Consider the following 21,360-nt stretch of genomic DNA (forward strand, 5'->3'; position numbering starts at 1 on the left):
AACATGAAAAAACCACAATTGGAGCGCCTCCAATTATGATAAATAAACCATGAGCAAAAGCTATAAAACAATCCACTAAGAAGACAAAAGAAATTACACAAGTGTGCTTTCAATTACCTAGCGAATCTTCGCCCGAATTGAACTGACCCCTACAAGCCTCTTCCATCACGGTCTTTACCCCGGAATCCTCTTGCCCAACGTTGAATCCACAACGCTAATGTCGAATCCATGATGATGAGCTACTCCAAAATCCACCAAAGTTTCAGGCCCAAATTCTACGAAATCCACTGAAGAACAACTCTTTTTTTTTTTTTAAATAAACCAAATTAAACAAAACCTTTGATATAATTTACTCAATTCATGATTAAACTCTCACAGATATTAAAGAAAACGAGCAAAGAAGCCCCAGATGAAAACCCTAATACCCAAGAAGAAGATCTGGAAGCCGTACCTTAAAATCGGACTGAAACACATATTTATAGAAAATAGATCCGCGATCTCCGCTCGAGTGGAAAAAAACAACTCCCAGGTAGCGATGGTGGCAGACATGATAGGATTAAGATCACAAACTCCTCTACTTAGGAACAATTCAGGTTGGATTCGCATCTAAAACTCATAATCTCACTGAAATAAAAGATCGAATACAATTACAATTGAAAGGAGTTTTGTTAAACGGGATTGCCAACAATAAAAACCTAACAGGTAGCAATGGTGGTGGGGAAGTTGGAGAATTGTGGTAGTTGTGGTGGTGGTGGAGAGGTGGTTGCAGTGACAATGGCGATCGGTTTGGTGTTGTGGTAGTGGTCGTGAAATGATGGTAGTATTTGTGACAATAGTGGTAATGATGATAGTAGTGATGATAATGGTGATGATAGTAATGGAGGTAGTGGTCGTGAAATGATGGTGGTACTTGTGACAATAGTGGTAATGATGATAGTAGTGATGATGATGGTGTTGATAGTAATGATAGTCGTTGGGGGTGATGGTGATGGAGGCGGTGCTGTGCTACATATGATAGTGAGATCATAACAAGCTTATACATATAAATAAGTTCAATAAGTTTCCTGTTACTTCAAATTTTTTTTTAAACTATATTTTAAGAGTTTCTTTTACCAAACAAGTAATTAATTTCATATCTGTTCAATTTTAAGTACTAAACTTAATTATCAAATACTACTTGTGTCAATATGACAAATGATATTAAGTAATCAACGATATTACATATCTGAAAAATTATTCCCAAAACTCCTATAAAAGTAATTACCAATTCCATTATTTAACTTATGAGGCTACAGCTAAATCCTAAGAGATAGTAGAGCAATGAAACAATTTCACTACCTGTCTATATAGTTGTATCCCATACCCTACTGATGCATGCTTCATTATTGCCATATCTATTCACCGTAGGAAAATTGATTTTTAGCGGCGTTTCAAAAACGCTGCTATAAGCTTGAAAAATGCTGTCATAAGTTATAGCGACATTTAATATTTTCATCGCTAATATGGCCACCGTAATAGCTTTATAACGTTTTGAAAATGTCGCTAAAAATGTTTGGCGGCATTTTAAAAAACGGCACGAAAACTTTGACGCTCACTACCATTTCCGTCACAAAATAACGTATGACATCATGATGATTTTTTTGAGAAACGCCATTTTTTTTTTGAGAAACGCCATTTTTTTTTTCCTGATTCTGATATATAGCATAACACAGCCAAATAATTTAACTAAAATATAGCATAACACAGGGCCAAAGAATTTAACTAAAAAGAAAGCTTGAGAATTTATTTACCTGTATACAAGAGCAATAGTATGTACAATCTATGATTTGGCAAAAACAATCACTAAAAATTCAATCTCAAACCACACTCTTGAAGATGCTCTCACCAAAAATTAAAAGAACAAAGAAAATAACAAGGTGTTTAGCTCTTGGAACAATTCTTCAGCTCTTCCTTCAATATGCTCATACCACAATGGCATCCTATTGTAATTTCAGTGTCTCATTGCCCATCCATGGATTGCTAGTTCACTTTTGCAGATCTTGTCAACATGTATGTGATAAACATATATGATAAGCATAATCAGAGTGCCTATATGATAAACATATCCGCGTCCACCATTGTTGTAACAACCTAGATTTTAATTATTCTTTAAAATTGATACTAATATTATTTAATCACAGTTGCGAAAATATACGATTTATTTGTATTATTATGTGTAATTTTGTAAAACAATATAATTAGTACGAAATTTAGGGGTCAAAGTATAAATAAGCAACTAACTTACACTTATCCATTTGAGGGATAAGATTCATAGCATGATGATGGCTACAAATAGAGAGGTTACGTCTCACCCAAACTTGTTGAGCAAGTATGAAGGTTAGTATAAAAGGAGTGGTGGTGCTGTGAATAGAACAAGGAAAAGAAACTAAGAAAAGGGGAAGAAAATATTGGAAGCCGAAAGGATCTTTGGTAGTGGAAAGAAAGAGTGAGGTATTAATTTTAAGGTGAGTTATATTATACCTTGAGTTACCATTATATGTTTTACGTATGTTTTGAGTTACTATAATTTATTTTATGTAAATTGTGTTTTATAAATTATATTAGCATTTTTAATTTATGAACCTTATTTTATATAATAAGGAAAATCCATGGATATAACTGTTTATTAAAATGTGTTTTGAGTAATTATTTTATAAGTATCACCACAGAGGTCCCATGTCTTGAGGGACTTAAATAACCATTGGCTCTCTAATTAGTCACTTTGTGACCCTCTATCTGTCATGGATCTACTGACATTCTAATTTCTGGTATGGAGCCAAGTGCTGTACGGAGCTAAGTGCTACACTATTGTGGGAGCCACCTCTAGAGTTCGTACGAGCCACCTCTTGAGTCTATACATCTGTTCTGTTCTGTAACATGGTTATGATTTCTGGTGTGAAATAAAGTGTTGTACGGAGTTAAGTACTATACTATTGTGGGAGCCATCTCTAGAGTTCGTACGAGCCACCTCTTGAGTCCATAAATCTGTTCTGTACCGTGGTTATAAATATTTTATTTATATGATTTCTGTAATATATGTCAAATGATCTATGTATTATATATTCTGCATTTTAACATTAAGCTTTGTTTAGCCAATAATTATCCATGGTGAATTTTATGCCCTTATACTCTTAGTACAATATTTCTCACTTTGCCATGTGCTTATAACTGTTTACTAATTTTTAGGAAAGCAATTCAGAAATAGTTTTTGGAGAGTCTTAGATGCGGGGTTACAAAATAGACACACATAGTATTTTTATAGTATTTATAATTCTAATTTTCATATGTAAATATCGACTTTTTTGGTCTATAAATTTTGTAATAAAAATAAAAGCTCCAATGATTATTTTAGTACCCTCACTTAAATATTTTTCTGCTCGTATTTAAGTAATTGTTAAAGAATTGGCTAGACATAACTTCAGCTATTAGCCATCACGATGCTTAACCCTTGGATACGGGGAGCGGGTCGTGACAATTGCTGCATCTTATAATCTATTATCAATTAGAATAAACCTTTAGATCATCTATTTTCACATGTTGTCCAAAATATGACATCAACTCAGGTGTTTCAGTATTCTGATACCCTGAATTTTCTTTAGACCATATACCATGATTTCAGGGACTACTCTAAATTAGGCACTTTGTGAAATGCATTCCGAATTAAATTCCATCGGACTGGACTGAAAAATGAAGGAAGGTAATTCTATTTGGCAAATATGATAGGGATATTTACATACCTTGATTGGATTATCTGGTTCTTTAGAAGATGAACGGTTTTTCTGTCGAACAAAAATCTGTAACAAAATTAACACTTCTTAGAAATCACCATAGCAGAGATGATGAATTACAATAATATTCCACCCCAACAACTTTAATTTTAAGAATAAAACTTACAACAAAAAAGAGGCATTTTTTCATTGAGTTTGTCTTATCTACTTCTTCCCCCTCTTCTTTCATTTCTTTGATATTTGAACCTGCATTTGACAAGAACAAATAACATGAATAAAACATAATTCCAAATTAGATGGAATTATGTTTGTAATTCCATATAAACATGGAAGCATGCAACTAATCTATAATAAAATCCGACCTTAAACCATGGAAGCATGCAGTTGAGGCATTAGTCAATAACAGGACTACTAATTTATGTAACCTATAGCTTGTGCACTATTTTTACAAGACTCCATGACCAGTACTGATGCTACTTTTAAACTATAATTCGAGTGTAATATATTAGTATCAATATCTGTAAATAAATAGCCAAGTAGACAGATAATCAAACTTACAACAAAAAAGAGGCCTTTTTTCATTGAGTTTGTCCTATCTACTTCTTCTTTTTCTTCTTTCCTTTCTTCGATATTTGAGCCTGCATTGGATAAGAACAAATAACATGAATAAAATGTCATTGAAAATTTCATGAAAACACAACACAGCTACAACCACAGCCAAAGCACCAGTAGAAAACACAGCTACAACACCAGCAGAAAACACAGACACTAAAGCCCAAATAACTCATCCAAGGGCTGCAGGACACATAATAGTTGATTAAAGTGGTTTGAGCCAAGATCAATCTTCCACTAATTCTAACAGACTTGATCATCAGGCTATAGACATTGTTAACAAGCAGACAATTTTTTCTCAAGAAATATACATAGTATTTTGGAGGGAAAAATAAAATAAAAAAGTCAAGAATCAAACCTGTGTGTGAATGATTAGGAAACCCAACCAGTGCAGAAATTGCAATCAATATTAACAACAAAAATTCAAATGCTTATTACACATGAAACAAATGGAAGATAAACATCATTAAAAAAACCCAATAAAAAGTTGAGTTGTTTGAACTCTCCAAAAAGGACCAAATATTAATATGTGTGATACACAAATAAAAGGAACATAACATGTCTTACCATAGAACAAAGCTACCAAGGACATCCTACCTAGTGCTTGATGCAAGAATGAAATTAGCAAATTCCTTGAGGTCATGTTTGTTTGGGAGATTAGGGAGTGGGATTGGAGTAGTAAGGAGGTGGGTCCCATGAACTCTTGTTTGGTGGCTTCATTGTGGAGGGGGATTACTTCTCCAAGCGGCTTGGGTGTGTAGACGCGCCTGAATGTTCCGAAAAAATCCCGTTTTGTTCATTAGGCTCACTACAGTTCGGACTCCATGTAACGGTTCTGAATCTAATCTCACAAAGTGCAATGTAAGATCAATAAATCACCAAAGAGTCCAAATCCGACAAATCGTTTTGAAAAATTAATTTTTAGAAAGAAGTGCCAAACATGGATTGCTTTGCCAGGTACAGAGTCGCCACCTAAATATTTTATTTTGGGGGAATTTAGGAAACCCTGACTCGTGCCTAAGGCCATGTGTCCGTCATCACCAAAGTTGCCTCGGCTCGAGAACTTGGGTACGATTGGGGAAGGTCATGCAATGAGCACCCCCGCTCGCCCGATCAAAGATCGGCCACTACTAAACATGATATCTTGTTTTTGAAAACATATGTGCTCTTATTCCGGTTTATTAGCCTAGAATTGTTACGTGATGCACACAGCATATAAGTATAGACTGGATCGTCTAAGTTGGAACAAAACATCTCATGTTTGTTTTTGAAAGTGGTTTGCTACTCGTAAGTAGGCTAAAATGCGGATTTTGCCACTCTTAAGTGGGCGTAGAAAACATGGTGATTTGCTACTCTTAAGTGGGTTTAAAACTCGCAATCGATGAATTGTTCCAATTTAAATAATCCAACCTTCACCCACAGGCATTCAGGCAGGTATATCACATAAATAGTTAGTCTCATGGCAAGCACGCTATCATGGCAGTCACTCACACGCATGCAAGGATGCTAAAGCATAAACACTCATTGAGTACTCCAAGCCAAAACAGAAACTAGTTAGTAATCAATGCATGGTCCTAGTTCATGTGAAGATGGCTAATGCAACACATGCAAAATGCGACTAAGCTAGGCTCGGCTATTCTAAGATGGCATATGAGATGCTACAGATAACATGTATTCAACTCAGAATTGAAATACAATTCAGTTAGTATGATGCGCCGAGCCCGGTGCATGCAAGACAGATGAATGAATGCAAACATGCGAAGCATAAGGATGCTAATTAAAACATACCCTAAAACTAACCATTGTAAGCTAGTAAATAAAAGGGAGAAAGAAATGGGAGTTGGAAGACATGTATCACACACATGCACATTTAGTACAAAATTTGCCCTCTCGACGGAGGGTCTGAATAAATAATACAACACCAACTAGCGAATCTAAGCTAATCTAATTACGCTAGTTATTACATAGCCAAAATGAATAATAAATTACAGCTAATTATTACACAACTCTAATTAATTAACAAACTAACTAAGTAAGCAATTAAACTAGCATACAAACTACATGAATGTGGACTACCTCAGCTCTGCCTTGAATGATAAAGGATGCATGCATGCTCGAGTCGCCTTATCAGGAAATCCATTGCGATGTCCCGGCTTGCCTTTGTTTGCAATTGACCTCAGAACACTGCACAAGGCTCCAGAAGGCTGAAACTCCACCCTGGGAATCTGTGGGAAGGCTGCCGACCAGCTATTAGCCTTGGAGACCACCTGCCGACCACCTTTTGTGGGAGAAACCAAAAAGGGTGGTCGGCCTGCCAGAAAAGCTGGTCGGCCGACCAATTTCTGCCTCTAGTTTCTAGTTTTCTGCAACAAGGAGCAAGAGAGAGGCATGGCAATGTATTTTCAACATATGTGTGCATGACCACTCTCCCCATCATTGCATAAGCTCAAGGGAATGTAGTCCTCGACCATCGGGCCACCAATCACGTATTTTGATGCATGATGGCCGAGGAGCCGAATCGCACGGCTTAATGTGAAATGAATGCACACACAAACACCTAAAACCAGCAACTCTATCATGGGTAGTCAAGAATGTCGGCGACCGAGAATTAAGGCACGTTTCGTCACTTTGAGTACGAGACGTCCCTCGCTTCTCGTGTTCGGGCTAACTCCTATCCTAAACACAATGCAACAAACAATGGCATGCACAATGTGACTTTAAGTATGCAACCTAAATGCTATGCAACTAAGTGATGCAAACATGCAAAGGATGACATGCAAACATGCAACTAGCATACACAATGCTATGAACTAACAATGGCCTACTCAATGCACGTGGTACTTAGCATACGCAATGCACCTAAGAACTAACATACACAATGAGATGAACAAGGCATGCACAATGCAATAATCAATCATACGACAATGTGGCATACTCAATGCTATGGAATACAATGGCATACTCAATGCAAAAATGGACTTAAACCAGAATGAATGGGCCTCAGCCATACCCAAATCAGTGGCCAAACATGATGAAAACAAGACTCCGAAACTCATGCCAGCATACACAATGCAAGGACCTAAGCCCAAGGCACAAAAACACAACTTTGCACATGCATTGAAAGGTCTAAACATGAAGTACAATGGCATATATTCCAGCTCTGAAATGGCATATAACATGACTCCAAAATGACTCTGAATCATGCAAACAGCTCACACAACGCATGTTGAATGGCTCAAGTATTGAAACTAGTGAAGTGTATTACACTATAGGCATGCAAAGCGATGCTCAAATGATGAAACCAATCCAAACAGACCTTATGCAGGCCCAAAACAGTAGCAAAATGGGTTGGGATGATGGCTTGAAAGGCACAAAAGTGAAGCTCATGCAATGGCTCGCAAGTAGGGTATAAATGCACAACTCTAAAGAGTACTTATAGCATGAAAAATATGGAAGTGTAGCACCCCTATAAGCTCTGAAATATCATGCCCAATGATGCCAAAACATGTAAATAGCTCAAGTTAAGCATGCAAGGGACCTCCAAACTCAAAGCTAGTCAATACTATTACACAACAAGTATACATGGATGGCATTTTTCGACCAAGAGGCCTCAAGACAGGGCTAAGGCAGCCCAAAATATGAACAAAATCAGTTTGAAGTGTGGCCAAAATATGCTAGAATAGAGAGCCAAAACAACATGCATTGTGAGCTAGTGAACATGAGTTACACTACAAGCATATGAAGCATGTGAAGGACTACCAAACCAAGCAAAAATAGAGTCATGGCATGCCAAATGATGGCCAAAAACCCACTGAAACAAGACCAATACATGCAAGAATGACATACTCTTTTGATAAGCCATGAAAGGGATTACTCTACACATGCAAGAAGCAAGCAAAAGGGGACCAAACCAGCCATGGTCAAAGCCTAGGGAGGTCCTAGAAGTCACCAAAAAGTGCCTGAACTAGGCCTCCAAATGGTATAAACATATGCTCCTTTGGTAGGCCAAAAATGCTAGTAAACGAAGACAACAAGAGAGAGGGTCACCTCTCTCTAATTTAGGCCCTCAAAGCCACATTCTCACCACTGAAAATTCACTGGATTTCAGTGGTAGGAAGGCCAAGAAAAGACTAGCTCGAATGCCTTATGGCATGGCACAAAACAAGCCTAAATAAAGCATGCAAGAGGGTAGATGACCCCCAACACCAAAAGAGCCTTAAACAAACATGAAAATCACTTAAATATGAATCTTTTTTCAGTTGACAACAAAGCTCAAATAAGCATGTAAATGAAGCTAAGAGAAGGATCAAAATAATGCTTAAAAGAGGGAAAAGTGATTACCCTTGGAGCTCAGCAAAAACAGCCAACTTTAGGACCAAAAACCAGGCTTTGAGGCCTCTCAAAACCCTCCAGCAACTCAGTAACAATGGTGGAGGTGTATGGTTATGAGGTGGTGTGCAATAGGCCAAGAACAAAGCACTTTCTAAGCCTAAAACATAGAGACAAAGAGAGAGATATAAGCTTTTTCCTTAGAGCAATTTTTCAACCTGGTATAAGGAGAGGGAGGGCCTCTCTTATAGAGTTTCAAAGCCAAAGCTTCTCCAAGAAGCTAAAAACTTGGTTGCAATGTATGGAGGATCCAATCTGTGCCTTCTAGCTGGCACAGCTGGCATGCACTCAGACAGACAAAGCAGGAGGAAGTTGGCCGACCAGAAGAGGTGGTCGGCCGACCACTTTCCCTAGTCGGCTGACTAGGTAAAGTGGTCTCCCAGATAAAAACTAGTCGGCCAGGGCAAATGGTGGTCTCCACTTTGAAAGCAAGCTAGTGGTGTGGTGGGAGACCAGCAAATGTGGCCCAAAGACCAAGAAAACCAGTTTCCCGACAAGAAAATCGGTTGGCGGGGAGAAAGTGGTTTCCAAGGAGAAAAGGTGGTCTCCCACCCTTGTACCACCTCCCAAACAAGGAAAACAAGGTTCATGCCAAAAATGAATCAACATGGATGCAAAACGAGAGTTCGTGGGGCAAAGCGTGCAGCCGGGTGCCCCGAAAACTGGCTGTTGAGCACCAAAAGTGGCATACGGCCACAAAAGTGGTCTCCCGGGCCACAGTGTCCCTCTAGATAGAGGAAACAAGGTGTGTTCCAAAAATCGTGCCATACGGAGAATGTTAAGCGGTCCCGAACCGAGGCGCATGGCCGACGGCTCCGAAAACCAGAAACTAGTCTCCAAACGGGAATAGTGGCCTACGACAGTGAAAAGTAGCCCACGACCACTGAGAGATGGTCTACAATAACTCTCCCTCTCTCCGGGAAGAGAAAACAAGACTTAGTCCGCAGACCGAGTCAAAGTATAAAGAGTCCTGAGGTTCGGAGGTGAGGCTCTCAGCTAAGAACTCCGAAACCTCGAAACGAGCACAACATGCGCAATCACCGAGCGCTCAATCGATGACGTCTGAGTCTTAAGGTCGGTAAAAAATGGGGTGTCTGCAGGGTGAATTTTTGGTGGGATTAGGAAAATAGTGAGGGTATTGAGTTTATTTTATATAATTTTTTTTTTATTTTTATTTTTTTGACCAAGTGCACTTGTTTGTTTTAATATGTTTTTAGTTTTTTTTTAATATAGAAATAATTTATTCATTTATTTTATATCGAAATAATTTAACAATCCCATCATTAACCATTTCCTACACTATCATCAAAACAATCACACTTTTATTTAATCCCCTCATTAACAATCTCTTCACTAACAATCTTCTCACTAACAATCCCATTCAACCTAATCCGCCAAACAAACGTGGCTTGAAGATCTTATACACAATACTTGGCCAATTGAAAATCTGAATGGCATATAACAAAATCTGTGTGTGTTTGTGTGTGTGTGTGTGTGATATATATATATATATATAAATTTTATACAAATTTTCAAAAGGAGAAAGAACTTATCCGCAATTGTACAATACATGGGGTGCCATTTATGCATATTCTTGGATCCACCATGCAATCAATAAAACTCATTGGCAACTCCATAGTCAGATTTTTGAAAAGAAAAAAATAAAAATAAAAATGGAAAGAAGAAGCCAAAAAATAAAAATAAAAAAATTCTTTAAGGTGCATATATAACCTATTGGGCCATAAAGTTTCATCCATGTTAGAAGAGATAAGAAAAATAAGGGTACCTCCAATGTGATCAATAAGAGAAATAGGGGTACCTCTAAGGTTCATCCAAGATCTAGGCATTGCAATAACCAAATCACAATTGTGCGGTATCAGCGAATCCTCACAAACAAATCAAGATCCATAGAAGCATCACCTTTCATGTACATACAAAAAATCTCCAACCAAGATTATAATGAAGTTCTTATACAGGTTATAATGAAAGCAAAAGATATGTTTGCATTGTATATTGCACTGAAATCATAAAGAATGGAGAAGAGAATGAATCAAAAAGACTAGAAATCAACCTGCACATTCAATGTTTTCCACACAATGAATAAGGAAACAACCTGGAATTGCAACCCAAAGCATATTAATCAGCAAAAATAAATACATTGTCCTTACTAGAACCAGCTAAAGTACCACATCGATCTGCAAAAGACAGTTTACACTAATGATATCCAATAAGAAAGCAGATTCACAAATATATATATATATATATATATAATCAAACAAATCAAAATCACTAATAATAAAACAAAATAGAAATGGCTTGCTTTAAACCTTGTTAATCAATAGATCTAACAAAATGTGAGAGAGATCAGATCAGATCGAGTTCAGACTTCGACCAGATTAGATCGACTTTCTTGTTTCATTTCGGATTTGCGATTTGCGAGAAAGATCAAGTTCGATGAAGAACAGCTAGAGCGAGAGAGAATAGATTAGATCGAGTTTGGATTTCGATCAAATTAGATTGGCTTTCTTGAAACACACGTTGATTATTGAGATATATCACCGTATTTTTAAAAATGTCTTGATACAAGCACCATCATAGACAACTTTTCTTGTAGTGGCTATAGGCCTAAAAAACGCCGCTGTAGGCCTAAAAAATAAATACAAGAACACATGTAAATTGCAATGAGCATTGAATCAGATAATATCAAGAAAAAAATAGTAAATTCTTGGTTGTACCTTTGAATTTCTGACTTAAAATTGCATACCCATATAACATAATAAATCATGAAAATCATGCCAAGAAAAGACAGTAAATTTATAAGAAAGAACACTCGTGTCTTACAAGACCAAATACCTTAGTAGCTCACATGGAGTCTCTGCCACTAACTTGGATGGATCATAATTGTTCTGGAATACAACGAAGGTAAGTTACTAAAAATTCTTAGCCAATATAACAATAAGCAAAGTGAAACCAAATACTCATCAAGAACTTAAAGCAACTAGAGAATAAGAAATTGGTTAAGCAAAATGAAACCAAATACGCATTAAGCCAACATCTAATCCCAAATATCTCAAGATTGTTGACACAGATTTAATCAATCAATCAACCAAACAAAAATGCACATTGCTTTTTGTTCGAATTTTTTGTATTGCATCTAAAAAATATACTTTTTTTATTCAAATTTTTGTTTGTTTTTTTGTGAATTTTTTTTTTTAGTCAATTAAAGCAAAATTCATATAAAAATAGTTTTGAAAACCTTTTATTAGCTAGTATCCAAAAATTCCAACAAAAATTTCTAGCAACCAAACACTTTCAAAACCAAGCCAATTCAAACAATGGCCCTTCCATATAGCCCTAAATTTTACAAGCTTTCCTTAATAATCACTGTTCCTAGTCCATGAAACTACCTAATATAGCTCTGTGTACAGGCAATTGAATCAACAATTTTGGATCAACACAACACAAATGGCTATTACAGCTGAAATCACAATTGAAACAGTAAGAGTAGAGAGAGAGAGAGAGAGAGAGTTTGGGGAATGGGGGACTTACTTTCACGGGTGATTTTCCTGAAGTCCATGAGACGATGAATTATAATCAGACTTGGACATGGTTAATCAAACTCCAAATTCTCACTTAATATATATCGAAATCGCATAGTTTTCGGTCCCGGTCCTTGTCTTAATCTCGATCTATGATCTTGATCCTTCTTTACTCCTCGGTTTCATAACCTTGTGTTTGTGCAACTCAACCGGTCCATCTTCCTCCACAAAATTATTAAAATCAGAATCAAGAAAAACAAAAAACAGTCAAGAAATTTCAACCAAATCGATTCAAGAATTGATGGATTTGGAATTAGATATGAACAAGTAATCGGAATCGAACCTGGTGAATCTCTCAAGGAGCACGAGGAGAGACAGAGAAAACCCTAGATCTAGGACGATGAGAGAAAACGATAGAGAGAGAAAATGAAATGACGAAAAAAGAAATGGAGACTGAGGGAGTTGGAGCACCGTTATAAAGCGAAATGCATGTTTATAAGAGGGTAACGTGTGTCTTTTAATTTCACTTTACGTCTTCCACAACGTTTTTAAAAAAACGTTGTCTAAAAAACATGGTCATAGACAACGTTTGTTGTGGTGATTATTGTTAGTAGCAAATAATTTGTTGCGGGTGTGTCTCAAATTCAACCTGGATTTAGCTTATTACCACTTGGCGATTCACGCGACCCAATTAATGTGCAATTGATGATGTTTGTTCCGATCCAGTATTTGTATTTGGGTCTATTTTGACTTGATTTGCTATTTTTGAATCCTTGTATATATTGGATCATTTCAAAGATATTAGGGTTTAGATGACCGTTTGATAGATTTTCTATAACATAGGACTATTAAGAGAGAGAGAGAGAGTCGACTCATTGTAATTTTTTATATTCATAGTAAAACACATCTTGTTATTATTTGCCCGTGTAGATAAGCTCATAGCCCAAAGACATAAATCTTTGTGTGGTTGTGTTTGTTCTATTTTAATTTCTTCTTATCTTCGTCTTTACCATAATAATAACAATGGACATATTTATTGTTATGGTGGCAATTGTTATTGTTGTTTATATTTGTATTACAAATATATGTGACTGGACAAAGAATACAATAAAACATATATTAACTACAAAAGGGTTTTCATAAATATACACTGAAACTCAAAACTTGAATATCTTTCTATTTAATCTAGAAAATGGCACCTTCAACTCATTGACTAAAAATGCTTGGGCCATATGTAGATTTGATCATGTTTAGAAGGGGTGGTAATTGCAATATTGCAAACAAGGCCACCGGTAGACAAGCCAATGTGGCAACTGGAATTAGAATCAAGGCATTTTCCTTGGAAAACACTAGATAGAGTGTGGCACTGAAGGCTGTCATCATGGTTATTACTGAAAGGAATAGCGCCAATAGGCCGATTATTAATCTCATTGGCAAGGCATACAGATAATCAATTACTGCATAGCGCGAAGTGAAAATTGACAAGAAGGACAACACCGTGGAGAGAGCTGAAACAAGGGCAAGTCCATCTGATATGGCAAAGACTAGAAAGGCTTTTTTTTTGGAGAAAATTGGGAATCCATCCACTGTGCTCCCTCCTGGAACTGTGATAGCTGCTGCAAAAACAACTGTGGCAATGAGTGACGCTGCAACCGTGCACGATGTTGCCATGCCCATCATCCATTGCCCTTCATATGCCATCAATTCCTTGTGTTCTTCAATGAATATTTGCAATGGTGTCTTCCCATCACAGTTCTTGGATTTTCTTTCTTGAGGTAGCACAAACTTCTCCACTACCTGTATTAGTTCAGTTGACCATGGAATCACAGAGTAAGCTTGACATGTTTTGGGGTACATGTTGGCGGAAAGCTAACAATTACGGGCTTTAAACCCGAGTGTTGAGTTTGGCTGACCCCTGGGTTTGGTGCTTTTCGACAACTATTTTTTGTTTTTAATTGGTTTGATCTGGGTAGCCTGGTGGGTCTCTGTCTTTCCTACAAAAAAATCTAATTGTCCTAATGATGATTTTAGGTTTCCACTAGATTTTTACTCACCCGAATAATATAATCTATTTAGCTATAGTTGTACAAGGTCACTGCAAAAAATAATATGAATCCACCATGGATCATGCTTTAGATGTTTGATGTATCAGGAGCTTAAAACACAATCTGAACAAAATGATCAATGTTCCACTCTTTTTGTCAATACAATTTCTTATGTGAAAAGAGTGGCCTTAACTGTTATATTTGTTTGGTTGAGTTTTCAAAACTTATTTTTTAAAATCTTTTACATAAAAAATAAAAAATAAAAATGTTTGAAAAAAAATAAATACCAAAACATAAAATATTGAATTTTCAAAAAATTATTTCCTCTAGAAAAAAAGGAAGTCATATGAAAATAATGAGTGTTTTTTTTAAAAAAATTTTTTGTTATTATTTTTTTAATAAATTTTTTACAAAACTAATTTTTAAATTAAAAAAAAAAAAAAAAAAAACCTCTAGGTGAAGGATTGTAGGTGGTGGTGGGTACTATTCTTGTGCCTGTATTTATGTTTGACCCAATTAACTAAAAGCAAACTTTGGAAAAATGAAGAAATATGGTACTTCCTAGGTGGATTTTTGAAAGAGATTTATTACCTTAAACCATTGTAATTCACGCTGCATTTGTAGAACTGCCCCGGAAGAGAAATCCAGGCGTTGTTGGCGAGCCTTATATCCAACCAAATGGAGCATATTATTTCCATCATTGTCTGGTAACAAAGATAATAAAAATTTATATTGCCCACTTCGCTGATGCATGACCTTGAAAACTTTTTCATGACGGTACATAACTGCGAGATGGAATGCAGTGTGGTTTTCTTCATCTACGAACGTAATTGCATCGGGAAATGAGTCCAAAATTTCTTTGACAATTTCATGAATCCCATACTGTGCTGCTAAAAGGAATGGCAATCTAAGTATGGAGGAAGCTTTTGTGTTGTCTAGACCTATAACTTCCCTGCATATTCTTTTGACAAGATGAATTGCTTGATGATGCATCAATTTTGTCTGACCAATTCGGTTGATTGGTGGCACTGCAATTATAATGAACTCTTTTTTTTGTCAGTCGGTAGGAGATTATTTATAAATATGAGATTATAATGTTTTGATCAAATTATGTGAGCATTTAAGTGGTTGCTTTATCTATCCTTACCTGACGTTTCAAGGACTTTCCATAGAACTACATGGAATTTTTGCCACACTACAAACAACAAAACCAAGTCAGGTAAAATTGGTCGACACATACTGAACTGTGGTTACCTATTGGGTTTTTCGAAAAATGGTTAAGAAAATCAAAATCATTGAGTTGCAAATGAGTAAAAAAAATGATTCCACATACCAAAATATTTATTTGAATCTGACAAATTGAGTTTGAGAGAGTCAAAAAATGCATATATCATTAGAGCAATTGATAGTGATTTTTTAAAATTCACTGACTACGACACTCAATTCCCAATGATTGATACTCCAATACTGCTTAGACTCCCTAACTAGTTCTTTTTGTAATCTCTTATTTTTAGTTAATAAAAGGGTAATTTCAAATCCAATAATGATAGAGACCCTTTTTTTGGAGGATCCCCACAACCCCCAAAGTGATCAACACCGTTCATGATGTGGATTACTTTGGGGGTTGTGGGGTCCTCCAAAAAGGGGTCTCACTCATTTTTCTTTCAACGACAATGCTACGTAGCTCAAATTTTGTGGCTCAAATGGCCAAAACGACGTCGTTTTGAGTACAGAACAACATAAAAATGGCCAAAACGATGTCGTTTTGGCCATTTGAGCCATTTTTGAGCCACAAAATTTGAGTTACGAGACATTTTCCTTCTTTCAAATAAGTGTTTGTTTGGAAATATATTTTCCAATTAATGGTAAACTTATAAATATTAAAAAGTAAAATTATAAAATTGTAAATAGTTCTTGCAGATACCTCTGGGGTGTAAATTTCCCTTAATAAAATCTTTTCTTTGCTGATCAATTTTTTTTTTTCTTTGATATATGTGAAAATGTAACTATGCATGGTACAACCTTCCTCGGCCAACTCAAAATCTCAATTGAGATCTCGAGGGAGAAAGCTGAGATGAATAAAACCATAGCGAGAAATTTGAACCAATATTGGACTAGATTTTTGGCAAATCTAAGCATTTCTAACTTATTTCTCAAATCCATGCTGTTTTGTGAAGTGAAACAACTTCAATTAATTTATTATAATTTCTTTTTGAAGTGATATTTTAAAAAACACGACTTGAAGAAACAACGTGGATTCGGGTGCATGAGAACAGTTTCTGTCTAAAAAGGTTGCAAAATTTGGTGTAAGAGAGGAGGAAGTATTCTTCACAAACCTGATATTAATTGCTTACAGCCAAAAATTGGAGCACAACAGCGCCTATGGTGTGGCGCTTGAGATTGATCATTTCCTTGATTGGGATCTATTAATTTGAAAGGGACACCTAGAAAACAGAACACACAGACCATTCAAATAATCTACTTTTCAAAGTAAATTTTGTGCGTCTTTTCTCCAAAAATAAACAGTAGCTGTTAACATCATAAAAAAAATAGTCGAAGGCTTCTCTCCAGTCCATAAGTGGATTGAGGGTGTCGTTGGCCCATGGTGGGTCTAGACCGGAGTCTATTTTAATAATCCAAATCGTCTAATGCGTAGGGTATATTGAATATATCATTATCGTAAAAAAATTACATTGATCGGATATCGACAACCAATTGATCAGATCCCATTTGTATTTATAGTTTATTTTTAAAATCATACTTCTTGTTAACACAAACATAATCTGATCAAGTGACTATTGATATCCGATCAACATGATTTTTTTACAAGAATAATGTACTCGACAAATCCTATACATTAAATAGTTTAGATTATCGAGGTCGACTTAGAATAGAGCTCACCATAAGCCAATGGCACCTTTCAATCCCATTACAGACTATACAGAGCCAAACTAATATTAGTGACTCCGTTTTTTTTTTTTACTTTTACGAAACAATATTTTTAGTAAACAATATTTTCTTATATTTAATTGTGATTTTGAAACTTATGTGTTAATAATTATATTAGTAATGGAGTTTTTGGTGGTGATGTGGTATAGGTAGTGGTGGTCACGTTCAGGGGTGGCCCAACCGTTTTCGTGGCCCAAGGCAATATATTAAAGTGAGGCCTTTTTAATATTTAAAAATTAATTATAATTTTTAATATTTTATTTCATTTAAATTAAATTTTATATTTTTCTGATGCAAATTACTAAAAAAAAAATATATTGTAATATGCATTTTTTTTTTTTTTGTTTGATAAAATGAACTAATCCATAGTCTTTGTTGTGACCTAATTTATCTTAAATACGATTAGATAAGATTTTGGAAAATTTCTTTCGGCAATAGTATTGTTAATAATATTTTACAAAAATGTATGTATTAAAAAAAGATCTAGTTATATATATATATATATATATATATAATATAAGCAAATACGTAATTAGATGTTTGACGCTTGAAGTGCAATCCTTTTGTTTTTCATTTTTTTGATTTTTATAATTTTCAAAATACACATGTCAATCTTACAATTAATCTAAAATCTAATTGTTAGGTTTTTATAATTGACAATCCCGTTTAACAAAACTCCTTTAAGTGAGAATGTGAGTTCTTAGATGCGAATCCAACTCGAATTGTGCTTATGCAGAAGAGTTTGTGATCTTGATCATTTCATGTTTGCCACTTCGCTCCGAAGAAAAAAGTAAAAATGTAGTCGAAGTTGTTTAACTGCTCGAGCGGTCATTTGTGCGCTCGAGCGGAAAAAAGGATCACCTAGTATTTTTGCAAAGCGTCTGAACTTCTGGGAAGCAAGTTTTACCACTCGAGCGGTGAATGTTGCGCTCGAGTGGTCAGCCTATATGTTTTATATCGTCTTTACTCATATCGTTTGAGTGGTGAAGTGTACGCTCAAGCTGTTTTCGTGATCCAATTTATTATAAAGTGCGTTGTTTGCATGTTTTAGGGTTTGAGCTGTCCAAATTTTCTGAGAGGAAGAAAAAACAAAGCGTTTTATATTGGAGGGTGCTTTATGAGTGTTTTCTTGGTGGTTTAAGAGTGATTAATAAATCCATGAACTTTATATCAACATCGTCAAGGGATTTATTTGTTTTCTTTTATTCACAAAAGAGAGAGTTGTTTTTTGGTGAATTTTGGGAAACTTGTGCCTGAAACTTTGGTGGATTTCAAAGTGACTCGTCGTCGTGGATTCGACATCAGCGCTGTGGATTTAACGTTGGGCAAGACAATTCCGAGGTGAAGACGGTCGTAGAAGAGGCACATCGAAGTCAGTTCAATTCAGGCGTGAATTTACAAGATAATTGAGAGTACATATGTGTAATTTTTTTGTCTTCTTATTAGATTGTTTTGTAACTTCTGCCCATAATTTTTTTTATCACAATTGGAGGCGCTCCAATTGTGATTTTTTCATATTAAATTGTTGTGTCGATTTGTCTTTGATTGTTTGATTGAGATTATTATTCATTGTTTAAAATTGAAACATAATTACAAATCAATATCTCAGAGAATTTATTTATTTTCCACTAATTTAAGTAAATTAAATAATATAACAATAGTTATGGAATTACAATTACTTAATATACCATAATAGAATCAATAATTAAGGACACGACAAAGACTTAATTCAAAAGACTTTCCAATTTCTCTCAATTTTTCTGAATTTGTAATTTTTATAATTTTTAGGGAGGTTTACGTGTAGGTCATAATAGGTAAACTTATTATCCAATAGGTCCTATGATAATTAATGGCATTTTTCATCAAGACTATTAAAAAACGTAGCCGATTGTTAATTTTCAGCGACAGTTTGAAAATTTTGTCACAAAAATATCACTAATTATAAGTTTTAGCGACATTTTAAAAAAATCGTCACAAAAAAAGAAAAAAATTATAATTTTCAATTTTCAACGATAGTTTGAAAAATTCGTTATAGAAAAACGTCACTAAATGTAAGTTTTAGCGATAATTTATAAAAAATCATGACCAAAAAAGTTACTAATTGTTAAGTTTTAGCCACGTGTAAAAAATCGTCAAAAATATTTATTTTTTGCAACTATCATTCTCAATGGGACTTGATAAGAATTAAATCAAACTATTAGGACATATTGACAATTTATCTTAATTTTTAAAATACACATGTCATCTTACAATTGGTCTAAAAATTAATTTAGCTAAATGAAAATAACATTTAAATGCTCCTAATGAATTCTAATAGAATAACAATAGTTATGAAATCACAATCACTTACTATCATAATAGAATCAATAATTATGAAAATGATAAAGACTTAATTCAAAAGATTTTTCATTACCTTAAATGCTCACATGTTTTTCCTCTACCTTTGTAGAGGGTTAGAAATTAAACCCCAAATTAAGTATGGGCCAAAGTGCTGAGGTCGTCCTTCTAAGGCGACTAGGAATGAAAAAGGAGCATGGGCTAAAGCCTAAGGAAAGTGGTCCAACAGTGGGTCGAAGCAGGTCTGACACGCCAAGGGTCCAAACAGACTCCACGAAGAAAAATGCCTAAGTCAAGTTACAGAGGCAACACATGCAGCGGTAGAGTTGCTGAGGCACTTTGCCTCAGCACCGCCATTCATAATATTGTCGGTTCTGCTGCCCTTTGAAGTTGTTGAGGGAAAGAGAAAGCTGAAGCAACTAAGTTGCGGAGGTAGCACTTGCGATGGCCAAATTGTAGAGGCACTTTATCTCAGCGCTGCCGTTTCAAGTATTGTCGGTACCGCAGCCATCTGGAGTTGCTAAGGGAAGGAGAAAGCCGAAACAACTAAGTTGCAGAGGTAGTACTTGCAGCGCCCAAGTTGCGGAGGTATTTTTTCGGCGCCGCCGTTTCTAATATCGTTGGTTCTACCATTTAAACCTACCACGGGAAACGACTGCTGCAACAACTACAGCAGCCGCAACTAGTATGTAGAGGGAACATCCCGCCAAGGTGATAGCAGCCTTTGGGAGAAGCATCTCCTCTGCAAGTAGAGGCTAATGCTGGGCGCTGATAGCAGGCCCCAAGGCATTACTAGCCTAGGGCTGGTAGTAGGCCCCAAAGTTCATTAACTTGGCGCTGATAGCAGGTCCCAAGACTTATTGGTTGGAGCTGATAGCAGGCCTAAAGATATTATTTTATCGCGGCGATCTTGCGAAGATGGGAGCTAGGCAGCTCGAGTGTAAGGGACTCCTTTTCCATTACCCAGGTCATGGACCTACCTTAGTCGCATACGCAGGACTAAGAAAGCCCCGTTGGGCTTGGTACTAAGGCACAACATGGCTAATAGCAGGCCTAGTTGTGGCCTTTGCCCTAGAAAGCTGGGGAGCTTGTGGTTAGGTGGCTAAGGGTAGAGGTTTCGCTGCGGTGAACACGAACATAGCCAATAGCAGGCTAATGGAATCCTGAGAATGCATGTACTGGATAAATAAAACAGAGAAGGCAAGTGAAGCAGCAAGGTTTACCGCTGCAAGTGCACTTGTTGAGGTTCGAGCTGAGAAGGCAAGTGCAGCAACAAACACTCCCGCCGTAACTGCACTTGCTGAGGCTCAAAATGGGAATTGCAGTGCCAAGCACGCCCGTCTCAACTACACTTGCTGAGGCTCAAAAAGGTAGTTGTGGAGGCAAACAGATAGTACACAGTACATGCAGAGGGAAATGTGACACCTTTAGCCTGGTGGCTCAAGTCAGAATATTTTGTGTGATCCTTGGGGACACCTGTCTTCTCTCTATTTGGCCACTTGGTGTCCTCTTGATACCAAGGAAAAACCTATAAATAGGACCCATTGCCTAAGGTCCAAAGAGAGGAATTTTGAGGATGTGGGAGAGACGTTGCCCATTTTGGCACTGCCATTGTCTTCTTCTTGAGTTACCTGCTTCACCCTCACCCAGCTGCACACTCTCTAACTACCCAGACAGTTACTGTTGTTCATCTTCTAACCATTCCACCACTCTTGGACTATA

The 21,360-nt window shown here is 36.3% G+C and overlaps 1 protein-coding gene across 4 annotated transcripts in view; it reads right to left on the reverse strand.

The window, feature by feature from the left end:
- Positions 1 to 4,329: 4,329 nt before the first annotated feature.
- LOC114323961 (uncharacterized) overlaps positions 4,330 to 21,360 on the reverse strand; it is a 36,501-nt gene continuing 19,470 nt past the window's right edge. For 2 of the 4 annotated variants that reach the window (XM_028271664.2, XM_028271665.2), the window contains exons 4-7: positions 16,689 to 16,796; positions 15,500 to 15,547; positions 14,944 to 15,380; positions 13,340 to 14,104 (exon numbers count right to left, since the gene is read on the reverse strand). In XM_028271664.2, the coding sequence (XP_028127465.2) occupies positions 13,514 to 14,104; positions 14,944 to 15,380; positions 15,500 to 15,547; positions 16,689 to 16,796 (1,184 nt within the window). In that variant the 3' untranslated portion in view covers positions 13,340 to 13,513. Of the gene's footprint in view, positions 4,406 to 11,621; positions 11,675 to 13,339; positions 14,105 to 14,943; positions 15,381 to 15,499; positions 15,548 to 16,688; positions 16,797 to 21,360 lie in introns of those variants that run through there. The other 2 variants (XM_082903115.1, XM_028271666.2) reach the window with 2 other exon arrangements.

Source organism: Camellia sinensis, chromosome 13, assembly GCF_055761805.1.
Source record: "Camellia sinensis isolate YWXY chromosome 13, ASM5576180v1, whole genome shotgun sequence".
Classification (NCBI taxonomy): Eukaryota; Viridiplantae; Streptophyta; class Magnoliopsida; order Ericales; family Theaceae; genus Camellia; species Camellia sinensis.